Source organism: Haematobia irritans, chromosome 5 (assembly GCF_050003625.1).
Source record: "Haematobia irritans isolate KBUSLIRL chromosome 5, ASM5000362v1, whole genome shotgun sequence".
Taxonomy (NCBI): Eukaryota; Metazoa; Arthropoda; class Insecta; order Diptera; family Muscidae; genus Haematobia; species Haematobia irritans.
This window is the reverse complement of record NC_134401.1, coordinates 24,376,074-24,401,273: the sequence shown is the minus strand read 5'-3', so window position 1 is coordinate 24,401,273 and position 25,200 is coordinate 24,376,074. Positions and strand designations below refer to the sequence as shown.

The following is a 25,200-nucleotide window of genomic DNA, read 5'->3' as shown; positions in this document are numbered from 1 at the left end:
TTTACACAATTTTAGGGGCCAATTATGACTTTAGGATATGTTACTATTCATTACAGGGGACTGGATTATTTTAAATAAATTATATTGCAGATCAATTTATATGGAAACTTTTTGAGCATTGAAAATATAAGTGACAAAAATCCGTATGTGAATATTTCATATATTTCAGCGCCACCTATATGTGAAAAAATTAGTTATATACGAAAACAAATTGGCAAAAACGGGAAGAGATAGAAAAGCCAACGATAAACTGAAACAAAAGCTTTCGATTGGTATAAAAATCTTCCGAATCGTAGTAATGTTGCCTATACGAAAGAAATGTGGCCAAATGGAAAAAGATGGGGTTCCAGATTTATATGTGAAAGGTAAATTTTTTAGTATACCTTCGAAAAACGTATATTGCAAAATGTGTGTTTGGAGTCTCAATATGTGGCCTGGAAAAAAGTAGAGGCACTGCTCCTCGAGAGAAATGTGACCACTGTGTTCAAATGGAAAGAGACTGGGTTCCAAATTTTTATATCCTCCATCATAGGATGGGGGTATATTAACTTTGTCATTCCGTTTGTAACACATCGAAATATTGCTCTGTGACCCCATGAAATATATATATATATATATAGATATATATATATATATATATATATATATATATATATATATATATATATATATATATATATATATATATATATATATATATATATATATATATATATATATATATATATATATATATATATATATATATATATATATATATATATATATATATATATATATATATATATATATATATATATATATATATATATATATATATATCTATTCTGGGTCGTAGTGTAATTCTGAGTCGATCTAAGCATGTCCGTCCGTCCGTCCGTCTGTTGAAATCACGCTAACTTCCGAACGAAACAAGCTATCGATTTGAAACTTGGCATAAGTAGTTGTTATTTATGTAGGTCGGATGGTATGGAAAATGGGCCCTATTGGACTACTTTTACGTATAGTCCCCATATAAAAACCAACCCCCAGATTTTGCTTGCGGAGCCTCAAAGAGAAGCATATTTCATCCGATCCGGTTGAAATTTGGTACGTGGTGTAAGTATATGGTCTCTAACAACCATGCAAAAATTGGTCCATAGTTATATACAGCCCCCATATAAACCGATCCCCAGATTTGACCTCCGGAGCCTCAAAGAGAAGAAAATTTCATCCGATCTGGCTGAAATTTGGTACATGGTGTTAGTATATGGTCTTTACCAACCGTGCAAAAATTGGTCCTCATCGATCCATAATTATATATAGCCCTCATATAAAGTGATCCCCAGATTTGGCTTGCGCAGCCTCAAAGAGAAGCAAATTTCATTCGATCCGGCTGAAATTTGGTACATGAAGTTTGTATATGGTCTCTAACAACCATGCAAAAATTGGCCCGTATAGGTCCATAATTATATATAGCCCCCATATAAAGCGATCCCCAGATTTGGTTTGCGGGGCCTCTAAGAGAAGCAAATTTCACCCGATCCGGTTGATATTTGGTACGTGGTGTTAGTATATGGTCTCTAACAACCATGCAAAAATTGGCCCATATAGGTCCATGATTATATATAGCCCCCATATAAAGCGATCCCCAGATTTGGTTTGCGGGGCCTCTAAGAGAAGCAAATTTCACCCGATCCGGTTGATATTTGGTATGTGGTGTTAGTATATGGTCTCTAACAACTATGCAAAAATTGGTCCACATTGGTTCATAATTATATATAGCCCCCATATAAACCGATCCCCAGATTTGGCTTGCGGAGCCTCAAAGAGAAGCAAATTTCATCCAATCCGGTTGAAATTTGGTATGTGGTGTTAGTATATGGTCCCTAACAACCATGCCAGAATTGGTCCATATCGGTCTATAATTATATATAACCCCCATATAAACCGATTCCCAGATTTGACCTCCGGAGCCTCTTAGAGCATAAAAATTCATCCAATCCGGTTGAAATTTGGTACGTGGTGTTAGTATATGGTCTCTAACAACCATGCCAGAATTGGTCCATATCGGTCCATAATTATATATAGGCCTCATATACACCGATCCCCAGAAAATGTTGTCACAATTTTGTCAAAATCTTATTTCTATAGAAAATTTTATCAAAATTTTATTTCTATAGAAAATTTTATCAAAATTTTATTTCTATAGAAAATTTTGTCAAATTGAATTATGTACGTATTAAATTGGCCTTTTTCGTATGGACTAACTTACAATTTAGAAGAAGCTTTAAGATACATTGCCATCGGCAAGTGTTACTGCCGAATTTACGGCCGTATATATATGTTTATTCTAGATTTTACCATCGGAGCTATATCTAAATCTGAACCGATTTCTATTATGTTTGACAGGTTTAATTTATTCATTCGAAAGTTACATTGTGCTAACTTTGAGTAAAATAGATTAGTAAATAAAGATATTATGGGAAATCCGGCGATACATATATATGGGAATTATATCTCAATTTGAATCGATTTGGATGATATTTTGCAGGTTTGGTTGATACCTCCGAAGGTTACCTCGCACGAAGAGAAGGAATATGAGCACCTAAAACATGTTTCAAGAGCAAAATGTTATTTTTGTATGGTGACCATGTAACATGTTTGTCATTAAAATGTTATTTTCTCGTCAAATATAACCTGCATGCCGAAATCAGATACACGATTTCCGAGAAAATAACATGGTTGCGAAAACCATGTTACATGGTCACCACCCAAAAATAACATTTTGCTCTTAAAACATGTTTCAGGTGATAATATTCCTTTTCTGGGTGTGTGGTAAGATCGATTAATAAATTAAGGCAATATGGCAAAATTTAGGAACATCGGGTGATTCATATTTATGGGAGCTTTATCTAAATCTGAACCGATTTAGATGAAATTTTGGAGATTTAAAGGGTACTATTAAAAATACATTGTGTTAATTTTTACGACGACTGGTTAATAAAAAAAATGTTAAACCTCTTAAACTTGGACATCTCACAAAAGTGGCCAGTTGGCTGGGGCCATTTGTTATATTAATACATTGAAATTAACCTATAAATCTAACCAAATTCAATAGCGTTCGTCCTTGTACCAAAAGAACACTCTGTAACAAATTTCATAAAAATCGGCTAAGAAGTGCGACTGGAATCCTGCGAATAAAAATATATGGACAGACGGACAGTTTTGAGTCGAAAATCAACATTTCTGGTAGGCACATTTTTTCAGACCACTATGTGGTTTAGGGTATAAAAAAACAAATTTGTTTAAGCTACGAATATTAATTTATTTAAAAAACTGTTTTGGTACAACAAACCGCTTAGAAGCAGCTATCAATGCTGGGCAAGCTACCGCTGCAGTATTTCCAGGTAGACCAGGCGGTCCAGCCTTGTTGAGACTTGATCTTGCGGGCACAGGTAACAGAATTGCTGATGTTATCGGTCAACAAAGCATCGCAGGACAACTTGCATTCGTTGTAGGAGAAACGACCGTTGGAAGGTTGGCACCAGTAGTAGTTGTTGATTTGGAAGATACCATAATCGTTGGAGCCATTGGAATTGGTGGGACCAACAACATTGGTACGGTAGGAGGATTCGTGTTCAGCAATGCAAGTCCATTGGGGCAATTCGGATTTGGGTACACCCAAGGCATACATTTCCTGGGCCAAGGAACAACGGGTGAAGGTCTTGCCAAAGGCAGGAGCAGCCAAAGCCAAAGCGGCAACCAAAACAATGAAGAATTTCATGATGATTAGCTTAGAACGAAAAAAATTCAAACTATGATTTTGTGATGGTCTATGCAAGGGTTTTTATACAAAAACAACTTAATTCCAATCAATATAAACAAAATATTTTGAGATTAGATAGATATTGCCATAGTGTCTTATGCCAGAAAGAAAAAAGAAATTGAACCACTTAAGCATTATCTCTTAAGCATGCGAAGATTCGACATATTTTATTTACAAAAAAAATTAATTAATATTTTTTTAGATTATGGTTAAGTGTATAGAATTATATTTTTAGCAATCTAATGAGAAGATCTAAAACATCTGGTCAATATTTATGTTTTGTATAATATTTTGGGGAAACTGAAGCCGATAGTGAAATAAATAACGCAAACATTTGGTATAAAACTTTAAAACTTATTTATGTCAATAACATGATATGGTTGGAACTTACATTTTTTAACACATTATTTTTAGGTGCAAAAATATAATGTTCACAAACTAGCATAACATATGTTAATATGTTAGAATATATTATGTTTGGCACCTAACATGTTTGTAAGTATAATATGTTTGGATACAACCAAATATCAATTTAGAAAAATAGACGTAGAGAGTAAGCTGCAAGTAAAGGAATGGAAGTAACCAATTGACGCCTTAAAAATATATATACACAAAGAAAATTTCATTAAAATTTTTTTCTACCAGTGTATACCTAAGTTGAAACATAATATGTTTGAAAAATACCAACAATATTTTGTTTGGACCAATCCTGAAAATATATATGCTTGAAGCAAAATGTGTTTGGGGTATATGTTACGGAAGCGATTTTTCGAGAGGCTGTAGGTCAATGAGTGAAAATTTTGAATTTTTGAAACAAAAAAAAAAAAAAATAATTGATGCAATTAACTTTTTAATCAAAGTCGGAAGACTAATTCAGTTAAAAAAAGTGTGATGGACAATTTTTGTAAATGAAAAAATTAAATGATTTTTGCAATTAACATCAGTTAAATTTTTAATTGAATCAATTAAAAAAATTAATTCAAATTTGCTAATAAAATCAATTAATTTTTTAATCAAATATTTTTTAGTGATTGATACTACCATATTCGTGATTGAAAACATTTCACTTAAAAAAATTAATTGGATCAATTAATTTCGTGATAAAATTAGAAAAAACAAGTATATACGGCCGTAAGTTCGGATAGGCCGAATCTACGAAACCATGGGTTGCGTAGAAACTTCTACGAAAGACTGTCATCCACAATCGAATTAATTGGATTGTGGTATCTTAAAACTTCTTAACATCGTTTTCTAAATTGTGAGTTAGTCCATACATGGTATATATTAGACAAAAAAGGTATGTGTAGGTAAGTCTACAAATAATTACGAATCGATATGGACTTTTGCACGGTACGTAGAGGTCGCTTATATGTGGGCTATATACAATTATGAACTTGATATGGACCATTTTTGTGTGATTGGTGATCTATTTATCTGAGGGCTATATATAACTATAGACCGATATGGATCTAGTTAGGCATGGTTGTTAACGGCCATATAAAGGGTGATACGGTCAAAATTTGGTCAAGGGAAAACACGTGTAAATCGGTGAAATCGTTTATTTAAAAAATCAAATTAAATTTCTTTTTCAAGTTCAATTAGTATAAAATTCAGGAAAAATATTCAGTTAGGCTTTCGCTTTTCCAAATCCGAATTGCCGGGCCTCACGCTTGACACCTGCCTGAACTGCTGCTCGTCCTTAGCAGTTTTTTTGGTCTTCTTTAGGTTCCGCTTGACAATAGCCCAGTATTTCTTAATTGGGTGGAGCTCTGGCGTGTTGGGAGGGTTCTTGTCCTTGGGAACCACCTGCACGTTGTTGGCGGCGTACCACTCCATGGCCTTTTTACCGTAATGGCAAGATGCCAAATACGGAACAACCGTGTTTCTTCAGGAAAGGCAGCAGACGTTTATTCAAACACTTTTTCACGTAAATTTCTTGGTTGACAGTCCCGGAAGCTATGAAAATGCTGCTTTTCAAGCCACAGGTACAGATGGCTTGCCAAACCAGATATTTCTTTGCGAACTTTGACAGTTTTATGTGCTTACAAATATATGCTACCTTTCCCCTTCCTTTTGCCGTATAAAACTCCTTACCCGGAAGCTGCTTGTAGTCGGCTTTGACGTAGATTTCGTCGTCCATTACCACGCAGTCAAACTTCGTCAGCATCGTCGTGTACAGCCTCCGGGATCGCGCTTTGGCCGTCGTATTTTGTTTATCATCGCGATTTGGAGTCACTACCTTCTTGTAAGTCGATAGTCCGGCTCGTTTTTTGGCTCAATGCACGGTTGTAGACGATACACCCAGCTTATTTGCGGCATCTCGGAGAGAGAGGTTAGGGTTTCGCTTGAAACTACCGGCAACTCTCTTTGTCGTCTCAGCGGCTTCCGGTTTTCGATTTCCCCCCGATCCAGACTTCCTGGCTGTCGACAAACGTTCCCCAAACACTTTAATTACATTTGTAACGGTTGATTTGGCAACTTTTAGCGATTTTGCCAGCTTTGCGTGCGAGTAGCTCGGATTTTCGCGATGCGCGAGCAAAATTTTGATACGCTGCTCTTCTTGCTTGGACGGCATTTTGACAACTGAAGAGTGAATTCCAAAGTCGAAATAGGAGCAACATTCTAAAGGTGTGTTCAAAATGAGGGGTGTTCAGGTTTTTTAAATGCAAAATTGAAAGAAATACGTCAAGTTTATATTGACCAAATTTTGACCGTATCACCCTTTACTAGTACAATGTACCAAATTTCAACTGACTCAAAACCAAATCTCGGGATCGGTTTATATGGAGGCTATATATATAGGATTATGGACAGATATGGACCACTTTTGGCACGGTTGTTAAATATCATATACTAACATCACGTACCAACTTTCAACCGAATCGGATGAATTTTGCTATTCCAAGGGGCTCCGGAGGTCATATATAATTATGGCTATATATAATTATGGACCGATGTGGACCAATTTTTGCATGGTTGTTAGAGACCCTATGCTAACACCATGTGCAAAATTTCAGCCGGATCGGATGAAATTTGCTTCTCTTAGAGGATCGGCAAGCCACATTTGGGGGCCGTTTATATGGGGGCTATACGTAAAAGTAAAAGTGGACCGATATGGCCCATTTGCAATACCATCCGACCTACATCAATAACAACTACTTGTGCCAAGTTTCAAGTCGATAGCTTGTTTCCTTCGGAAGTTAGCGTGATTTCAACAGACGGACGGACGGACGGACATGCTCGGATCGACTCAGAATTTCACCACGACCCAGAATATATATACTTTATGGGGTCTTAGAGCAATATTTCGATGTGTTACAAACGGAATGACAAAGTTAATATACCCCCATCCTATGGTGGAGGGTATAATATGTTTTGTGTGAGTATATTTGAATGCTAATTGAACACGTATTACCTGGAAAGAGGAAAATAGTCGAAACTTAAATAAAAAATTAGGTAATTAAATTATTATTAAGGCTTAAACTTTTCAAATATAAGAATAGTAGTAAAAATATCAAACCAAAAAAAGTCAAAACAATTAAAGACAATTTCTCAAAAATAGGCCTCCCCAACACTTAACATACACTGGACAAAGGGATAGTCCGGTTCCAAAGATTATAATAGCGCGGGGGTCCTTATTCCAGCAAAATTTCGTTGACGTAAAAATACATATTTTTAGGGCGGATTACGTAACTATAAGAAAAAAAACTATATATAAGACCCAAGACCGAAAATTCGGCCAGACCGAAAGGAGAGGCCCTCTCCTCGACCAAATATCAAAAACTAAAGTAGCTGTTCTTTGCCTAGACGCCCCTTTCACCTGCCCTGAAAATTTCAAGCAAATCGGATAATTTTGTTCCAATTTTCAAAAAGTCGGACAAGGGGGAGGTCCCCCTTCAAGACCAACTATTAAAAATACAGGTACCCCATAATAAATTCTTAACCTCACGGTATGTTCTCTGTAAATCTCAAGTAAATTAGATAATTTTTTTTTTACTGGACTTTATACAAAAATCGTATAAAGGGGTGGTCCACGACCGCGACCAAATATCGAAAAATAAAGTAGCGGGTCTTTGTCTAGACATCACATCTAACCTTGCTTGGAAATTTCACCCAAATCGGAGAACTTTGGTCCAATTTTGAAAAAGTCTGGCAAGGGGGATGTCCCCCTCCCCACCAGATATCAAGAAATGAGGTACCATATTTTCACTACATAATTACCCTCTACGATCTCCGAACATTTTTTTATGTGATAAAATAAAATTATTTTATAACAAAAGCAACTGCGATGAATTGAAATTATAAATTTTTGTAATGTGCGCTGTTTGTAAAAAAAGATTTTCCCGCTTTTCTTGAATTTTCTTTGCTATAAACCTCACAGAGACCTTACCAACAAATGCAAAACCGTGGAAATCGGTTGGTTCGTTCTGGAGTTAAATCGTCAGGAAGGAAACCCCGACTTATTTTTATATATTAGAAGATTATTACATTTATGGTTACATGGTGGTTAGAGGCCATATATTGACATCACGTACTGGATCGGATAAAATTTGTTTTACCAGCAGGCTCAAGAAATAAAATCTGCGGATCGGTTTATATGGAGGCTATATTAAATTATGGACCGATAGGGACCAATTTAAAAATAACTAAAGCATATGCCTTTAGATTATATGTGAAACATATTTAATTAAAAATTATATGGAACAATGTAGACATTTTACCCCCAAAAACCGTATCCGTATATTTTTCCAGCAATTACCAGCAAAGGTTAAAGACCTTCCTTTTTACACCCTCTAGGATTCATAAGAAAACATTTTTTTCCATGCTTTCTATGTTGATCATCTAAAACGCCATGATCTTTTTTATATTCCAATGGTAAAAATACCTCAGCACCAAATCATAGCTAACCAAGCATAATAATTTTCTGTTGAATTACAGATAGAGCGTAGTTCTCTTCTATATTCCATTCCACACAAGAGTTGTACAAAACAAAAGACACTATAGTGGAAAGAAGAAAATTTTTCATGAAAGAAATGAAAATGTTACGGTCCAATTTAACTAAAGCTAATAAATATCATTAAGTCTAAGCCAAAGAAATCATCGCAAATGCCGAAAATTGTTGGAATGCCGGTTGAAAAATCTATGCGCATGCGCAGCGAATAGACATAGGCAGACCCCAAACACCTTTGGCCAAATTGAAAATTTATGGGTATTATAAGGAAAATTACATATGATTTGAATCTTGGTTGGTGACGAGCTTCAACACAATTCGAAGCAAGAGACCTCTAACAAATGAAAGTTTTTCCAACTTTTCCTTTTATTTTTCAAAATTGTGGCCAAGTCATTCTGACCAAAACCAAGATAGGCTATGCCAAAGAAACCCGGGGTTAAAATGTTGCCGTTAATTTTTCACTTCTATGTTTTGTGCGTTTTATTTTTTTTCATTGTTTTTGTGTAAAAATAATAATAATCTTCATTTTTATAAAATGGTATGCTTGCGAGTTCATTTCTTTGTTATTTTATTTTTAAATCCGTCTGTGCGTTCATCCATTCCTTTAAGTTTTTCCCCTCTGTCTTATTGGTCTTAAACAAAAGGTCTCCCGGGTGTAAATTATAGTTCATCTGGTGTATTTACGTGTTTGCTCCACTTAATGTTTAACGTGACTTGTGGCCAATGAACGCAGTTATTCAGTGAGTCGGGCGTTTCTTTTCGTTTTTTGCATCGATGCATTTTATTAAAGAAAAAAAGCCCAAAAATGCTAGTCAGCATTAAGAATAGACTTCAATCAATTTGTGCAGCAAGTTGGTGTTTTTTTATGGTTGTTTTCTGCAGACATCTTCTTTTATTCATTTATGATGGAAAAAAAACCAAAACAACTGAAATATGAAACGTGAGGTTTCCTGGAAATTTTGCCTTGACTATTGAAGACACACGCAAAGAAATAATTGCCTTTTTCCCACAAGAAAATCTATATAAAAAATTTCTTAGGTCAATGTAAAGATGGCCACGCGCATTGAAAACAAATATAACCACGCTTACCAAAAAAATTTACTTTATTTGCACACAAAGAAAGTGCTAAAGTTCTCCATTTATATAATGAAATACTCTTATTAAAAGTGGAGAATGTTTCTTTGTTAACTTAATCTGAAAGATAAGTTTTCTTTTCTGAGAAACAAAATTTAAGTTAAAATTTTATTTCTATATAAAATTTTGTGAAAATTGTATACCTATAGTAAATTCTTGCAAAATTTTATTTCTATAGAAAATTTTGTAAAGATTTTATTACTATAGAAAATTTTGTCAAAATTTTATTTCTATAGAAAACTTTGTCCAATTTCTAGTTCTATAGAAAATTTTGTCAAAACTTTATTTTTATAGAAAATTTTATTTCTATAGAAAATTTTGCCAAAGTTTTATTTCTATAAAAAATATTGTTAAAATTATATTTCTATAGAAAATATTGTCAAAATTATATTTCTATAGAAAATTTTGTGAAAATTTTATTTCTATAGTGGGTTAGGTATGTTAGGTTAGGTACAGTGGCACCCCGATATTTCAGGCTCACTTAGACTATTCAGTCCATTGTGGTGAACTTCTCTCTTATCACTGAATGCTGCCCGATTCTATGTTAAGCTCAATGACAAGGGACCTTCTTTTTATAGCCGAGTCCGAACGGCGTTCCACATTGCAGTGAAACCACTTAGAGAAGCTTTGAAACCCTTAGAAATGTCACCAGCATTACTGAGGTGGGATAATCCACCGCTGAAAAACTTTTTGGGGTTTGGTCGAAACTGGGTTTGAACCCACGACCCCGTGTATGCAAGGCGGACATGCTAACCATTGCACCACGGTGGCTCTCTATTTCTATAGAACATTTTGTCAAAATTTTATTTCTATAGAAAATTTTGTCAACATTTTATTTCTATAGAAAATTTTCTCAAAATTTTATTTCTATAGAAAATTTTGACAAAATTTTATTTCTATAAAAAATTTTGTCAAAATTATATTTCTATATAAAATTTTGTCAAAATTTTATTTCTATAGAAAATTTTGTCAAAATTTTATTTCCATAGAAAATTTTGTCAAAATTCTATTTCTATAGAAAATTTTGTTAAAATTTTATTTCTGTAGACATTTTTGTCAAAGTTTTACTTCTATAGAACATTTTGTCAAAATTTTATTTCTATAGCAAATTTTGTCAAAATTTTATTTCTATAGAACATTTTGTCAACATTTTATTTCTGTAAAACATTTTGTCAAAACTATATTTCTATAGTAAATTCTTACAAAATTTTATTTCTATAATAAATTCTTCCCAGTTTTATTCCTATAGTAAGTATAGTAAATGTTATTTCTATTGAAAATTTTGACAAAATTTTATTTCTATAGAAAATGTTTTCAAAATTTTATTTTTATAAAGACTTTCTTACAATTTTATTTCTACAGAAAATATTGTCGAAATTGTATTTCTATAGAAAATTTTGTGAAAATTTTATTTCTATAGGAAATTTTGTCAAAGTTTTATTTCTATAAAAATTTTTGTCAAAATTTTATATTTATAGATAATTTTGTCAAAATTTTATTCCTGTAGAAAATTTTGTCAACATATTATTTCTGTAGAAAATGTTGTCAAAAATTTATTTCTATTCAAAATTTTGTCAAAATTTTATTTCTATAGAAAATTTTGACAACATTTTATTTCTATAGAAATTTTTGTCAAAATTGAATTACTATAAAAACTTTTGTCAAAATTTTATTTCTATAGAAAATTTTGTCAAAAGTTTATTTCTGTAAAAAATTTTGTCAAAATTTTATTTTTTTATAGCAAATTCTGGCAAAATTTTATTTCTATAAACACTTTCTTAAAATTTTATTTCTGTAGAAAATTTTGTCAAAATTGTATTTCTACAGAAAATTTTGTCAAAATTGTATTTCTATAGAAAATTTTGACATTTTATTTCAATAGTAAATTTTGTCAAAATTTTATTTCTATAGAACATTTTGTCAAAGTTTTATTTCTATAGAAAATTTTGTCAAAATTTTATTTCTGTAAAACATTTTGTCAAAATTGAATTACTATAGAAACTTTTGTCATAATTTTATTTCTATAGAAAATTTTGTCAAAATTTTATTTTTTATAAAAATTTTTGTCAAAATTTTATTTCTATAAAAATTTTTGTCAAAATTTTATTTCGATAGAAAATTTTGTCAAAATTTTATTTCTATAGAAAATTTTGTCAAAATTATATTTCAGTAGAAAATTTTGTCAAAATGTTATTTCTATAGAAAATTTTGTGAAAATTTTATTTCTAAAAAAAAAAAAAAAAAAAAATTATTGCTATAGAAAATATTATCAAAAACTTTGATTTCTTTACAAAAATTGGTCAACATTTTATTTCTATAGAAAATTTTATTAAAATTTTATTTCTATAGAAAATTTGGTGAAAAATGTATTTATATAAAAAACTGAAGGACCTCTTAGTTGGACAGGAATGTGTTGCAAAATCTAAAACATCAAAAATTTTACCAATCTACCAAACAGTAAAAAAATGTACCATTTTTGGTAGAATTTTACCACCCAGCAAAAAAATTGGGAAGTTCTTCCAAAGGCACAACTTTAAAAGCACTTCCAGAAGATGCACTCCCAATGATGTTCTTTATTTTAACTACCCAAGAAGTTCTTTTAATTCAATTTTTTATAACTTGGTTTTTTCATACTTTTAATGGATAATTTTAACTTTTTTGTTTCAAATTGGTTAAAAACAGTTTAAGAATTCATAAAATAATACAAATCATTTAAATTTTGTCGACAAAAATGCTAAATCCAATCGGGAAAAAAATGTGAATTTTTGAAAATATTTGAGGTCAAACGTTTCCGACAAGCGTTAGAATCCATTAAAAATTATAAAAAACTAAATAAATTATATATTTGACAAAATATCACAGAATTTTTTAATTTACATCCAAAACATTGAATTTGGTTCACACCTAAAGTAGTGATGCAAATTTAGTGCAACGGTTGTTGAAATGGAGGACTTCCTTCCTATGACAAGCCCATGTTAAATTTATCGCTTCTGCGTCAATTTTGCACCACTTCCGGATCCAAAACGAACATTTTCATTACTTTTTTGGAGACACTTTTTTTGCTGGGCAACTATGGCATCCGTGATTTGGACTGAGTATTATTTCATTTTTGATTTTTTGGTTTAGGTGTGAATAGTTGTTACCCATTGAAAGTAGACCTAATTCCGCGCCACTAGCAAAAACAAACTACACTCCTATGTTTTATAGTTTAGCCGTTTATGGAGCCTGCATATTCAGGTATTTTAAGACTCTTTGAATAAATAAATCAATAATAAGTGCAGTTTTATAGTTGAAACCGTGTTTTTGGCGAAGTCATAAGATTTACGTATTTTAGAGATTAAGTTGGACCAGTGTTACCGTTGTGCAACTTGAGTGGAAAATTTGCCACTTTTTTCAAGCGGTAATACTTTTTTACCACCTTTCTTTTGTACTACTATTTTGCGCTACATTTTTGTCATACTGTGCCACTTTTTTATTACGTTCATTTATGCTGTAATATATTTTATAAATTTCAAATATAATAAGATTTTAGATATGATTGGATTCGTAAGTAATAATCGAATTCACGAGTGTCAGTATGCATGAACGATTTTCTATAGTAGATAAAAGATTTTTCAATTAAAGAAGAGAAAATTAATGTTAGACTAGTTAAGATATAAAACAAAAACAGAATTTATTTCACTACGCTTTATGATAAATTGATATAAATGAGTTAAATTTGAATTTACTTTATGGAAAAGTGTGCCACAGTTTGTGCCACTTTTTTTAAAATGATTGTGCCCCTTTTTCATTTGACATGGAAAAGAAAAAAATGATCTGTCACTTGAATAAATCTGCCAGCTGTCAAAAGAGCAGTTTAGATATGATAGCAACCTGAAGTTGTTTGCAATACATATCAGCCACCCTATCTTGCGTTGAAAGTATATTTCATATACTTCAACACAGGTTAATTTTTAGCAAAAAACTTGCTCTTCTAAAAACCAACTTTGAAATTTCAACAATCCATTCGATGTTGTCCGGCTGTACTTATTAATTGTGAATATTTATTAATTGTTAAATATATAATTTTATAATATTTATTTATTTTTTCTTTTTTCCAGGTAATTTATTGAACAACAAATTCTAAAACAAACAAAGGTATTTATAATAGCTAAATATTTTACATAAATAAATTCACATATTTCCGAGCGATTATATACAGTTCAATAATTTTAAAATGATGAGCTAATTTTTAATTTAAGTTTATGCCCAAAATGCCCATGTAGTCCTAAAGTTATTAACATAATGGAGGTGTTGTTATTGCTAACCACTTAAAATCATAGCATAGATGGATTAAACTTAGGAACTGTTTAAAAATTAAAATGTATATTTTTATATATTCCTTTAGGGGACATATTTATGCCCAATAAACCCCCAATGGAGATATCGAATGAAAGTAAAAAGTTATATTATTGGTGAAAAATTGGGAAGTTCCCAAAAAAAAAATAAACATTCAAGTAATTAAGCCATAAAATCTTCCATTAATTTGCTTTATTTTTTCTTGAAGTTATATCGAATTACCCATATCTCAGAAACTTAATTTCCTTACCATCACCCATTTCAAATTATATTAGAGTGAGAGAGAGATTTCCATGCAGACTAAGCTAAACATCAGATATGTGTGAACATTTAAATAATGACCATATATATACAAAAGCAAAAAACAACCACCAAAAACACAATTAATTACATCAATAGAAGTTAACTAGATAGAGAAGAAAAACATAAACCATTCTGTTAACAGTTTTTTTTTCGAAAAAAGTTTCGCTTGTGACCCAAAAAAAAACACTTTTCACCAATGAAATACTAATCGAATGCTCATTTAAATCTCAAACAATGCCAGATGGACGGACAGCAAGAACTGTTTTTAGGCGAACCACAGAAAAAAAACACAAACCCCCAAAACACAAAAAAAAAACTGTGTAGCTTTTGTCTATAAACAATATATCAGCTAAATGGAATCAATTAAGTTGTCAAAAGTTTTCAGGTCATGTTTGAATATAGAAAATCAAATATGGATGAGAAGATTGGTTCCAACATACATACGACGCATATCATTAATAATCCCCTTGTCATTGGCCACCTAACCTACTTTCAAGACCTATTTTCATTTGAATGAAAGCAAAACACCTAATTTGCGTTTTAAGGGTTACTTTAGTCACTACCAAAAAAATAGGCCTAAATGGATTTTTTTTTTTCAATTCAATTCACAAACCATTTGATAAGCCATAAATCAATGAATTCAAATGTGAAAATTTCCAATGACAATGTCATTGTCATTATCCAGTGGGGAAGTCATGTGCAACAATTTTTCTCTAACCTGTCGCTCATGCTGTGTGATCATTTGCTTTTGACAATGGCCTTAAGGTGAGGCAAATGTTAAATGCAAAAAAAGAAAACCTAGGAATACCTGTTAACACAAAACTTTAGTTTAGACATCAACATGAAGTCTATTCGTCCGTCTGTCGTCTGTCCTGTCATCCGTTTGTGTTGTCTCTCTATTTTGTTTGGGATATAAGTAGGCTTTTGTACATGCATTTTCTGTGACCGCAACAGCTACTGTCTTCTCTAACTTTTGTATGATTTTGGTTAATTTTTAATACCGGTTCTTACATTAGATGATGTTGTTGGTATCATTTAGTATGCATTTATTACCAACACAGTTTCCATTGTGAATCTTCCATATTCAATTCAATTATAAGAATTTTAAAGAACAAAATCAAATTAAAATAAATGAGTAAAACAGAAAATCGGGCAGACCCGATTATAACGTACCCTAAACAATTCAATTCAATTTTCTATAGCAATAACATTTTGACAAAATTTTCTAAAGAAATAAAATTTTGAGAAAATTTTCTATAGTAAGAAAATTTTGACAAAATTTTCTATAGAAATAAAATTTTGACAAAAATTCCTATAGAAATACAATTTTGACAAAATTTTCTATAGAAATAAAATTTTGACAAAATTTTCTATAGAAATAAAATGTTGACAAAATTTTCTATAAAAATAACATATTGCAAAATTTTTATATAGAAATAAAATTTTGACAAAATTTTCTATAGAAATAAAATTTTAACAAAATTGTCTATAAAAATAAAATTTTAACAAAATTATCTATAGAAATACAATTTTGATAAAATTTTCTATAGAAATAAAATTTTGAGAAAATTTTCTATAGAAATAAAATTTTGACAAAATTTTCTATAGAAATAAAATTTTAACAAAATTGTATATAGAAATATAATTTTAACAAGATTGTCTATAGAAATAAAATTTTAAAAAAATTTTCTATAGAAATAAAATTTTAACAAAATTGTCTATAGAAATACAATTTTGACAAAATTTTCTATTGAAATAAGATTTTGACAAAATTTTCTATAGAAGTAAAATTTTGATAAAATTTCATATAGAAATAAAATTTTGATAAAATTCTCTATAGAAATAAAATTTTGAGAAAATTTTCTATAGAAATAAAGTTTTGACAAAAATTTCTATAGAAATACAATTTTGACAACATTTTCTATAGAAATAAAGTTTTGACAAAATTTTCTATAGAAACAAATTTTAGACAAAATTTTTTATAGAAATACAATTTTGACAAAATTTTCTATAGGAATACAACTTTGACAAAATTTTCAATAGAAACAAAATTTTCTATAGAAGTAAAATTTTGACAAAATTTTCTATAGAAATAAAATTTTGAGAAAATTTTCTATACTAGGAAAATTTTGACAAAATTTTCTATAGAAATAAAATTTTGACAAACATTTCTATAGAAATACAATTTGGACAAAATTTTCTATAGAATAAAATTTTGACAAAATTTTCTATAGGTATAACATTTTGCAAAACTTTTATATAGAAATAAAATTTTGACAAAATTTTCTACAGAAATAAAATTTTGACAAAATTTTCTATAGAAATAAAAATTTGACAAAAATTTCTATAGAAATACAATTTTGACAAAATTTTCTATAGAAATAAAATGTTGACAAAATTTTCTATAAAAATAACATTTTGCAAAAATTTTATATAGAAATAAAATTTTGACAAAATTTTCTATAGAAATAAACTTTTGACAAAATTTTCTATAGAAATAAAACTTTAACAAAATTGTCTATAGAAATAAAATTTTAACAAAATTGTCTATAGAAATACAATTTTGATAAAATTTTCTATAGAAATACAATTTTGATAAAATTTTCTATAGAAATAAAATTTTGACAAAATTTTCTATAGAAATAAAATTTTGACAAAATTTTCTATAGCAATAAAATTTTAACAAGATTGTATATAGAAATAAAATTTTAACACAATTGTCTATTGAAATAAAATTTTAACAAAATTGTCTATAGAAATACAATTTTGATAAAATTTTCTATAGAAATAAAATTTGTTTTGTTTTGTTATTGTTGGTTTTGTTCTTTAAGCATTGTTGTTGTTTTTTATTTCAGCTTAAAACCATACATTGACTAAACCACAATTGTAGCTTAACCAACAGAGGAAAAGACAAAATGACAAAATTTTCTGTAGAAATAAAATGTTGACAAAATTTTCTATAGAAATTACATTTTGCAAAAATTTTATATAGAAATAAAATTTTGACAAAATTTTCTATAGAAATAAAATTTTGACAAAATTTTCTATAGAAATAAAATTTTAACAAAATTGTCTATACAAATAAAATTTTAACAAAATTGTCTATAGAAGTACAATTTTGATAAAATTTTCCATAGAAATAAAATTTTGACAAAATTTTCCATAGAAATAAAATTTTGACAAAATTTTCTATAGAAACAAAATTTTGACAAAATTTTCTATAGAAATACAACTTTGACAAAATTTTCTATAGAAACAAAATTTTCTATAGAAGTAAAATTTTGACAAAATTTTCTATAGAAACAAAATTTTGACAAAATTTTCTATAGAAATACAATTTTGACAAAATTTTCTATAGAAATACAATTTTGACAAAATTTTCTATAGAAATACAACTTTGACAACATTTTGACAAACTTTTCTATAAAAATAAAATTTTAACAAAATTGTCTATAGAAATAATATTTTAACAAACTTGTCTATAGAAATACAATTTTGACAAAATTTTCTATAGAAATGAAATTTTGACAAAATTTTCTATAGATACAAAATTTTGACAAAATTTTCTATAGAAATACAATTTTGACAAAATTTTCTATAGAAATACAACTTTGACAAAATTTTCTATAGTAAATTTTGACAAAATTTTCTATAGTAAATTTTGACAAAATTTTCTATAGAAATAAAATTTTGAGAAAATTTTCTATAGAAATAAAATTTTGACAAAAATTTCTATAGAAATACAATTTTGACAACATTTTCTATAGAAATAAAGTTTTGACAAAATTTTCTATAGAAATAAAATGTTGACAAAATTTTCTATAGAAACAAATTTTAGACAACATTTTTTATAGAAATACAATGTTGACAAAATTTTCTATAGAATAAAATTTTGACAAAATTTGCTATAGAAATAAAATTTTGACAAAATTTTCTATAGAAATAAAATTTTGACAAAATTTTCTATAGTAAGAAAATTTTGACAAAATTTTTGTATAGAAATAAAATTTTGACAAAAATTTCTATAGAAATACAATTTTGACAAAATTTTCTATAGAAATAAAATTTTGACAAAATTTCCTATAGAAATAAAATTTTGATTCCTCGATGTGATCTTTCCATCTTCTTCCTTCTGATGCGGCCCGCCTTGTCCCAGAACTTCCACCTGCTCATTTTCTTTAAAAGAAATCTCAGAACAACCAGCCAGAGGCCCTGATGAATGCAAGTATGTTCCTTAAGCTGCACTCCCGCAGATCAGTGAGAGCCTGAAAGAAAAAGGAGCCCAGTATTTTGTTTCTTCTAAAGGATAAAACTGGACACTAGAACAAGAAGTAGTACGAGTCCTCCGTAACTTCCGGGTCTAAGCACCGTCTACAGATATCATCGTCTTTATGTCCTATTCTTACCATGTGTTTCCGAAGTGTGTTATGTCCTGTTATGATACCAATCAATGGCCGCAATTCTTCTCTCTTCATCGACATCAAAATTTTGCAGGTCCTACATTTCTTTTCGTCCTATATCAACCATCCGAAGAGATCCAGCGTCTTCGCCATAGTTCATCATATTTGACCTCTATCCTGTAATGATAGGAAGATAGTGGGGGAAAACGCCATTTTTCGTATCACGAGCGCCCTCCTTAGCCAGCCCATCCGCTTCCTCATTTCCTTTTATCTTATAATGCTGAGGTACCCAGCACAGGGTTATATTATGCTGTTCAGTGAGAACTTTGAGTTGTTTACGACAGCGGCTGACTACCTTAGACCTTATGTCAGCACTGCACAATGCTTTTATAGCTGCCTGACTGTCGATGAAGAAGCTGATATCGCTTCTGAATAACGGTCTCATCAACAGCGACTCAACAGCCTTTGTGATCGCAGAAATCCCAGCCTGAAAAATATTGCAATCACTATCCAGCGTGTAAGACTCCCTTATCCCCAGTTCACTACAATAGATTCCGCTGACCGTTCCATCCTCCATCTTGGATCCGTCCGTATACATGTTCAGGGTTCTGAAGGCGAAGAACTATTTCTACAGAAATCAAATTTTGACAAAATTTTCTATAGAAACAAAATTTTGACAAAATTTTGATAAAATTTTGACAAAATTTTCTATACAGAGAAAAAATTTCACGAAAAATTTTCCAATTAAAATTTTAATTGATTTTTAAAAAATATTCAGTTAAAAATTTAATTGAATCAACAAATTTTTTAATTGAAACAAAAATCAATCACAAAAATTAATAGTATCAATTAATTTTTTAATTGGATCAATTAATTTCTAATTGACATTCAATTAATTTTTTAATTGATACTATCATTTCTGTGATTGAAGACATTTCAATTAAAAAATAATTGGATCAATTAATTTCGTGATTGAATCAGAAAAAAAAATTTTGTGTGTAGAAACAAAATTTTCACAAAATTTTTTATAGAAATACAATTTTGACAAAATTTTCTATAGAAATAAAATTTTGACAAAATTTTATATAGAAATTAAATTTTGACAAAATTTTATATAGAAATTAAATTTTGCAAAAATTTTCTGTAGAGAAGAAAATGTGACAAAATTTTCTATGGAAATAAGATTTTGTCAAATTTTTTTATAGAAATACAATTTTGACAAAATTTTCTATAGAAACAAAATTTTGACAAAATTTTCTATAGAAACAAATTTTTGACAAAATTTTCTATAGAAACAAAATTTTGACAAAATTTTCTATAGAAATAAAATTTTGACAAAATTTTCTATAGAAATACAATTTTGACAAAATTTTCTATAGAAATACAATTTTGACAAAATTTTCCATAGAAATAAAATGTTGTCAAAATTTTCTATAGAAATAAAATGTTGACAAAATTTTCTATAGAAATAAAATTTTGACAAAATTTTTAATAGAACCAAAATTTTTAATAGAAATAAAAAAATTTTTAATAGAAATAAAATTTTGACAAAATTTTCTATAGAAATAAAATTTTGACAAAATTTTCTATAGAAATAAAATTTTGACAAAATTTTCTATAGAAATAAAATTTTGACAAAATTTTCTATAGAAATAAAATTTTGACAAAATTTTCTATAGAAATACAATTTTGACAAAATTCTCTATAGAAATAAAATGTTGACAAAACCTAACTCAGATATTGTATGCCATCTTTTTTCACAAAAACCCAATAAATTCTAAACAGGAAATGGTGTAACATGCACCTATCCTAATATCCTATGTATCCGCCTTCTTTACAATACTGCCAACATATGTCAAATGATCCCACCTCTATTTTCATGTTTTATTTGCCACTCTGCATGCATGGTAGTACATGGAGGTCCATTGTGGCGGACGTCCTCTAATGGATAACATTACTTCGATCATTTTTTTGAGGAATTTTGGCGCTGATGCTGATGACTTTTATGCCAATCGTTTCATCCTTCTTCTCTCAGCCAGATTAGATAGATTTATGGATGTTAGTTTCTTAGCTGACAATTGACGCTAATGATGCTCGTGGGTCATTGAATTAGCGTGAGTGAGTGTGTTTTCTTGTACTTTGACGTGTCTTTTAGGTAACGCTGATGCCCGGGAGTTAATTAATTAAATGAACGCAATTGGTTAAGCGAAAACGACTCAAGGCAAATGTCAGATATACATAGTGTATGTGTTGCGGAATGTGCCTGTAATAATGATGGTATTAATAGTGTTTTATTTTTCGGTTATTTTGGAGAAATTTAGTATTTATCATTGGGAGGAATTTTTGGCACAAAAAATCATTTAACCATGATCAAAATATGTTCAGCGCAAGGTTTCACGAAAAACAAAAAAAAAACACAAACAAAACATCTGCAAAAGTAAAAGTTAAATATGTGAGAAAGACACGATATTTAGCCATTAGATAGAGATGTAGCAACTTAAGGTATCATTATTATCAATCGACTTTGAGTGTAGGAAGAATTTTAATGAACCACGGAAGAAATTAAAATAGGTTGTCTTCTCAAAGGGAACTAATTTGGCCTCTTCGTGAAACATTCGTTGTATATTCGCAATGAAACCACGATTACCACTTGTTCCTAAAATAATCCTAATCTGCATAATACCATGTGTTGACTAAAATAGACGGGTAGCTTAACCAAATGAGAGAAAATGCTGTAGAAAATTAATTCCTATAAAACATTTTGTCAAAATTGTATTTCTATCGAAAAATGTTTTCCTATAGAAAATTTTGTTAAAATTTTATTTCTATAGAAAATTTTATTCCTATAAAAAATTTTGTTAAAATTTTATTTCTCTAGATTATTTTGTCAAATTTTTATTTCTATAGAAAAATTTTTCAATATTTTATTTCGTTAGAAGATTTTGTCAAAAGTTAAAAGAAAATTTTTGCAACATTTTAATTCTATAGAAAATTTTTGCAAAATTGTAATTCTATAGATAATTTTTGCAAAATTTTATTTCTACAAAAAATTTTGTAAATTTGTTTTTTTTTTGTCAAATTTTTGTTTATATAGAAAATGTTGTCAACTTTTTATTTATATAGAACATTTTTGGAAAAATTTATTTCTATAGAAAAGTTTTGAAAAATTTTATTATTTTTTTTGTAAAATTTTATAGAAAATTTTTATAGAAAATTTTGTTTTTATACAAAAATTTTAAAAGTTGTTATTATAAAATAAAGTTTTGAAAAATTTTATTTCTATAGAAAACTTGTGCAAATTTTAATTTCTATAGAAAATATTTACAAAAAAAAATTTTTCGAATTTATTTTTCTATAGAAAATTTTGTCAAAATTTATAAAAATTTTTGTAAAAATTGTATCTTTAAAAAATGTTCTCAAAATTTTATTTCTATAGCAAATGTTGTCAAAATTGTTTTTCTATAGGAAATTTTGCCAAAATTGTTTTTTATAGGAAATGTTGTCAAAATTTTATTTCTATAAAAAAATTTAACTCTGTAGAAAATTTTTGCAAAATTTTATTTCTATAGAAAATTTTGTCAATTTTTTTTTTTATATAAAAAATTTTGTCAAATCATTGTTTATATGGAAAATGTTGACAACTTTTTATTTATATGGAAATTTTTTGAAACAATTTATTTCTATAGAGAAGTTTTATTTGTATTTTTGCAAAATTGTATTTCTATAGAAAACTTTGTTTTTATACAAAAAAAAATTATTATAAAATAAAGTTTTGAAAACTTTTTTTCTATAGACAATTTTTGCAAAATTTTATTTCTATAGAAAATTGTTGCAAAATTTTATTTCTATAGAAAATTTTGATTTTATTCTTATTTCTGTACAAAAATTTCTCAAAATTTTATTACTATAGAAAAATTTCTTTTATTTCTATAATTATAAGAATTTTGTACTATAATTATAAAAATTTTGCATTCTTGTTGTGCGGGTATTATTCAAAAAAAAAAAAAATAAAAATAAATAAATAAATAAAAAAATTGTCCAAATTTTATTTCTATAGAAAATTTTGTCAAAATTATATTTCTGTAGAAAATATTGTGAGAATTTTATTTCTATACAAAATTTTGTGAAAATTTTATTTCTATGGAAAATTTTGTCAAAATTTTATTTCTACAGAATATTTTCACAATTTTTTTTTTCTATAGAAATTTTTTTCAAAATTTTATTTCTTTCGTTTTATAAAAACTTTCTTAAAATTTTATTTCTATGGAAAGTTTTGTCAAAATTTTATTTCTATAGAAAATTTTGTCAAAATTGTATTTATATAGAGAATTAAAGTACCTCTTAGTTGCAGAGTAATGTTTCGCCAAATCTACCAAAACAACAAGAATTCTACCAAACAGTCCCAATTTTGATAGTATTCTATCAACTGGGGCAACCGTGAATTCTGTTAAAAAAAAATAAAAAGAAAAAAATCACTTTCTCCCCGACGGGGAATTGAACCCCGGTCTCCCGCGTGACAGGCGGGGATACTAACCACTATACTATCGAGGATGTTATAAATTGCCAGCCAAATGTTTGTTTTACATTACTTTGTAACATAAGCCACAGTACTGTGTAACATAAGACTTCTATAGGGTGCGCGCATCCCATAGAATTCACATGCAATCAAACGGAAAAACAAAAAAATCAAGCTAATATAAAAACCCCCCTTACTAGACCACAGCTAGCATGAGTATTTTATATTATTTTATATTTACTAGACCTCAGCTAGCATGAGTATTTTATATTGGGCTGTTTTCATCAATTGATATGCGTATGAATGAATTTAAAAATTTATTTCTTAGAGAACTAATAAAAATCTATAATAAAGTGTGTTAGCATAATTTAATCATTTGAATTAATGACCTTTTGCTTATTTAGAAATTCTGTTACTTTCACCTTTTTTACGAGTCACGAGGCTACCTATTAAAAGTGGGCCTTTGCGTGTTTTGTTTTTTGCATATTTTAGAAAATATTCTTATGGCTAATGCCTACTATCACTCTCTAATCCCTCGAGTTTGTAACCTATTTACACCTATTTTACGATTTCTTTTTATCTACAATATTTTATGATTTTTTAGTACATATTTTAAATTAAACTACCTTATGTATAAGTGAAAGTCTAGTGTCTGGGAGATGGCATTCTTCTTTAATTATTGTTAAGGACTTGTTGACAGTTGACAAAAAATGACATCCTAGGAATAGCGCATTGCGGTGTAGTTGGCGGAATCTATTGGTGTTTTCTTTTTCAGTTAAATTTAAATTTATAGCTAGATTTTTGGTGGAGTTTACTTCGAACAATTTTGCGTTAATTGTCTGTCTACCAAAAAGGATCGCCTACACGGTTGCCACAGTTGGTATATTTATACCAAAAATGGTAAATTTTTTACTGTTTGGTAGATTGTTAGAATTCTTAATATTTTGTGCAAAAAATACCTCTCCAAAAACGAGGTACATCAATTTTCTATAGAAATGCAATTTTGACAAACTTTTCAGTAAAACTGAAATTTTGAAAAACTGTTCAATAAAAATAAAATTCTGACAAAATTTTCTAATGAAATAAAATTTTGACAAACTTTTGACAAATAAAATTATGTCAAAATTTTCTATAGAAATAACATTTTGGCAAAAATTTTATAGAAATAAAATTTTGACAACATTTTCTATAAAATGTTGACGAAATTTTCTATAGAAATAAAATTTTGACAAAATTTTTTATAAAAATAAAACTTTCAATAGAAAAAAATTTTAACAAATTTTCTATAGAAATAAAATTTTGACAAAAATTTTCAATAGAAATAAAATCTTGACAAAATTTTCTATAGAAATAAAATTTTGACAGCATTTTTTATAGAATTAAAACTTTGACACAATTTTCTATAGAAATAAAATTTTGACAAAATTTTCTATTGAAACAAAATTTTCTATAGAAATAACATTGTGACAAAATTTTCTATATAAATAAAATTTTGACGAAATTTTCTATAAAAATAAATTTTTGACAAAATTTTCTATAGAAATAATACTTTGACAAAATTTTCTAATAAAACAAAATTTTGACGAAATTTTCAATAAACATAAAATTTTGACAAAATTTTCTATAGAAGTAAAACTTTCACAAAATTTTCTGTAGAAGTAAAACATTGACAAAATTTTCTATAGAAGTAAAACTTTGACAAAATTTTCTATAAAAATACAATTTTAACAAAAAAATTATATAGAAGTAA

At 28.6% G+C, this 25,200-nt stretch overlaps 2 protein-coding genes across 4 annotated transcripts in view; one reads left to right on the top strand and one right to left on the bottom strand.

The window, feature by feature from the left end:
* mwh (multiple wing hairs) overlaps window positions 1-25,200 on the top strand; it is a 446,956-nt gene that overhangs the window by 323,854 nt on the left and 97,902 nt on the right. The window lies entirely within an intron of this gene.
* On the bottom strand, window positions 3,283-3,782 carry LOC142237537 (lysozyme 1). Its single transcript, XM_075308893.1, has one exon. It carries the CDS (start codon window positions 3,764-3,766, stop codon window positions 3,341-3,343), a length of 426 nt encoding a protein of 141 aa, XP_075165008.1. The 5' UTR covers window positions 3,767-3,782; the 3' UTR covers window positions 3,283-3,340.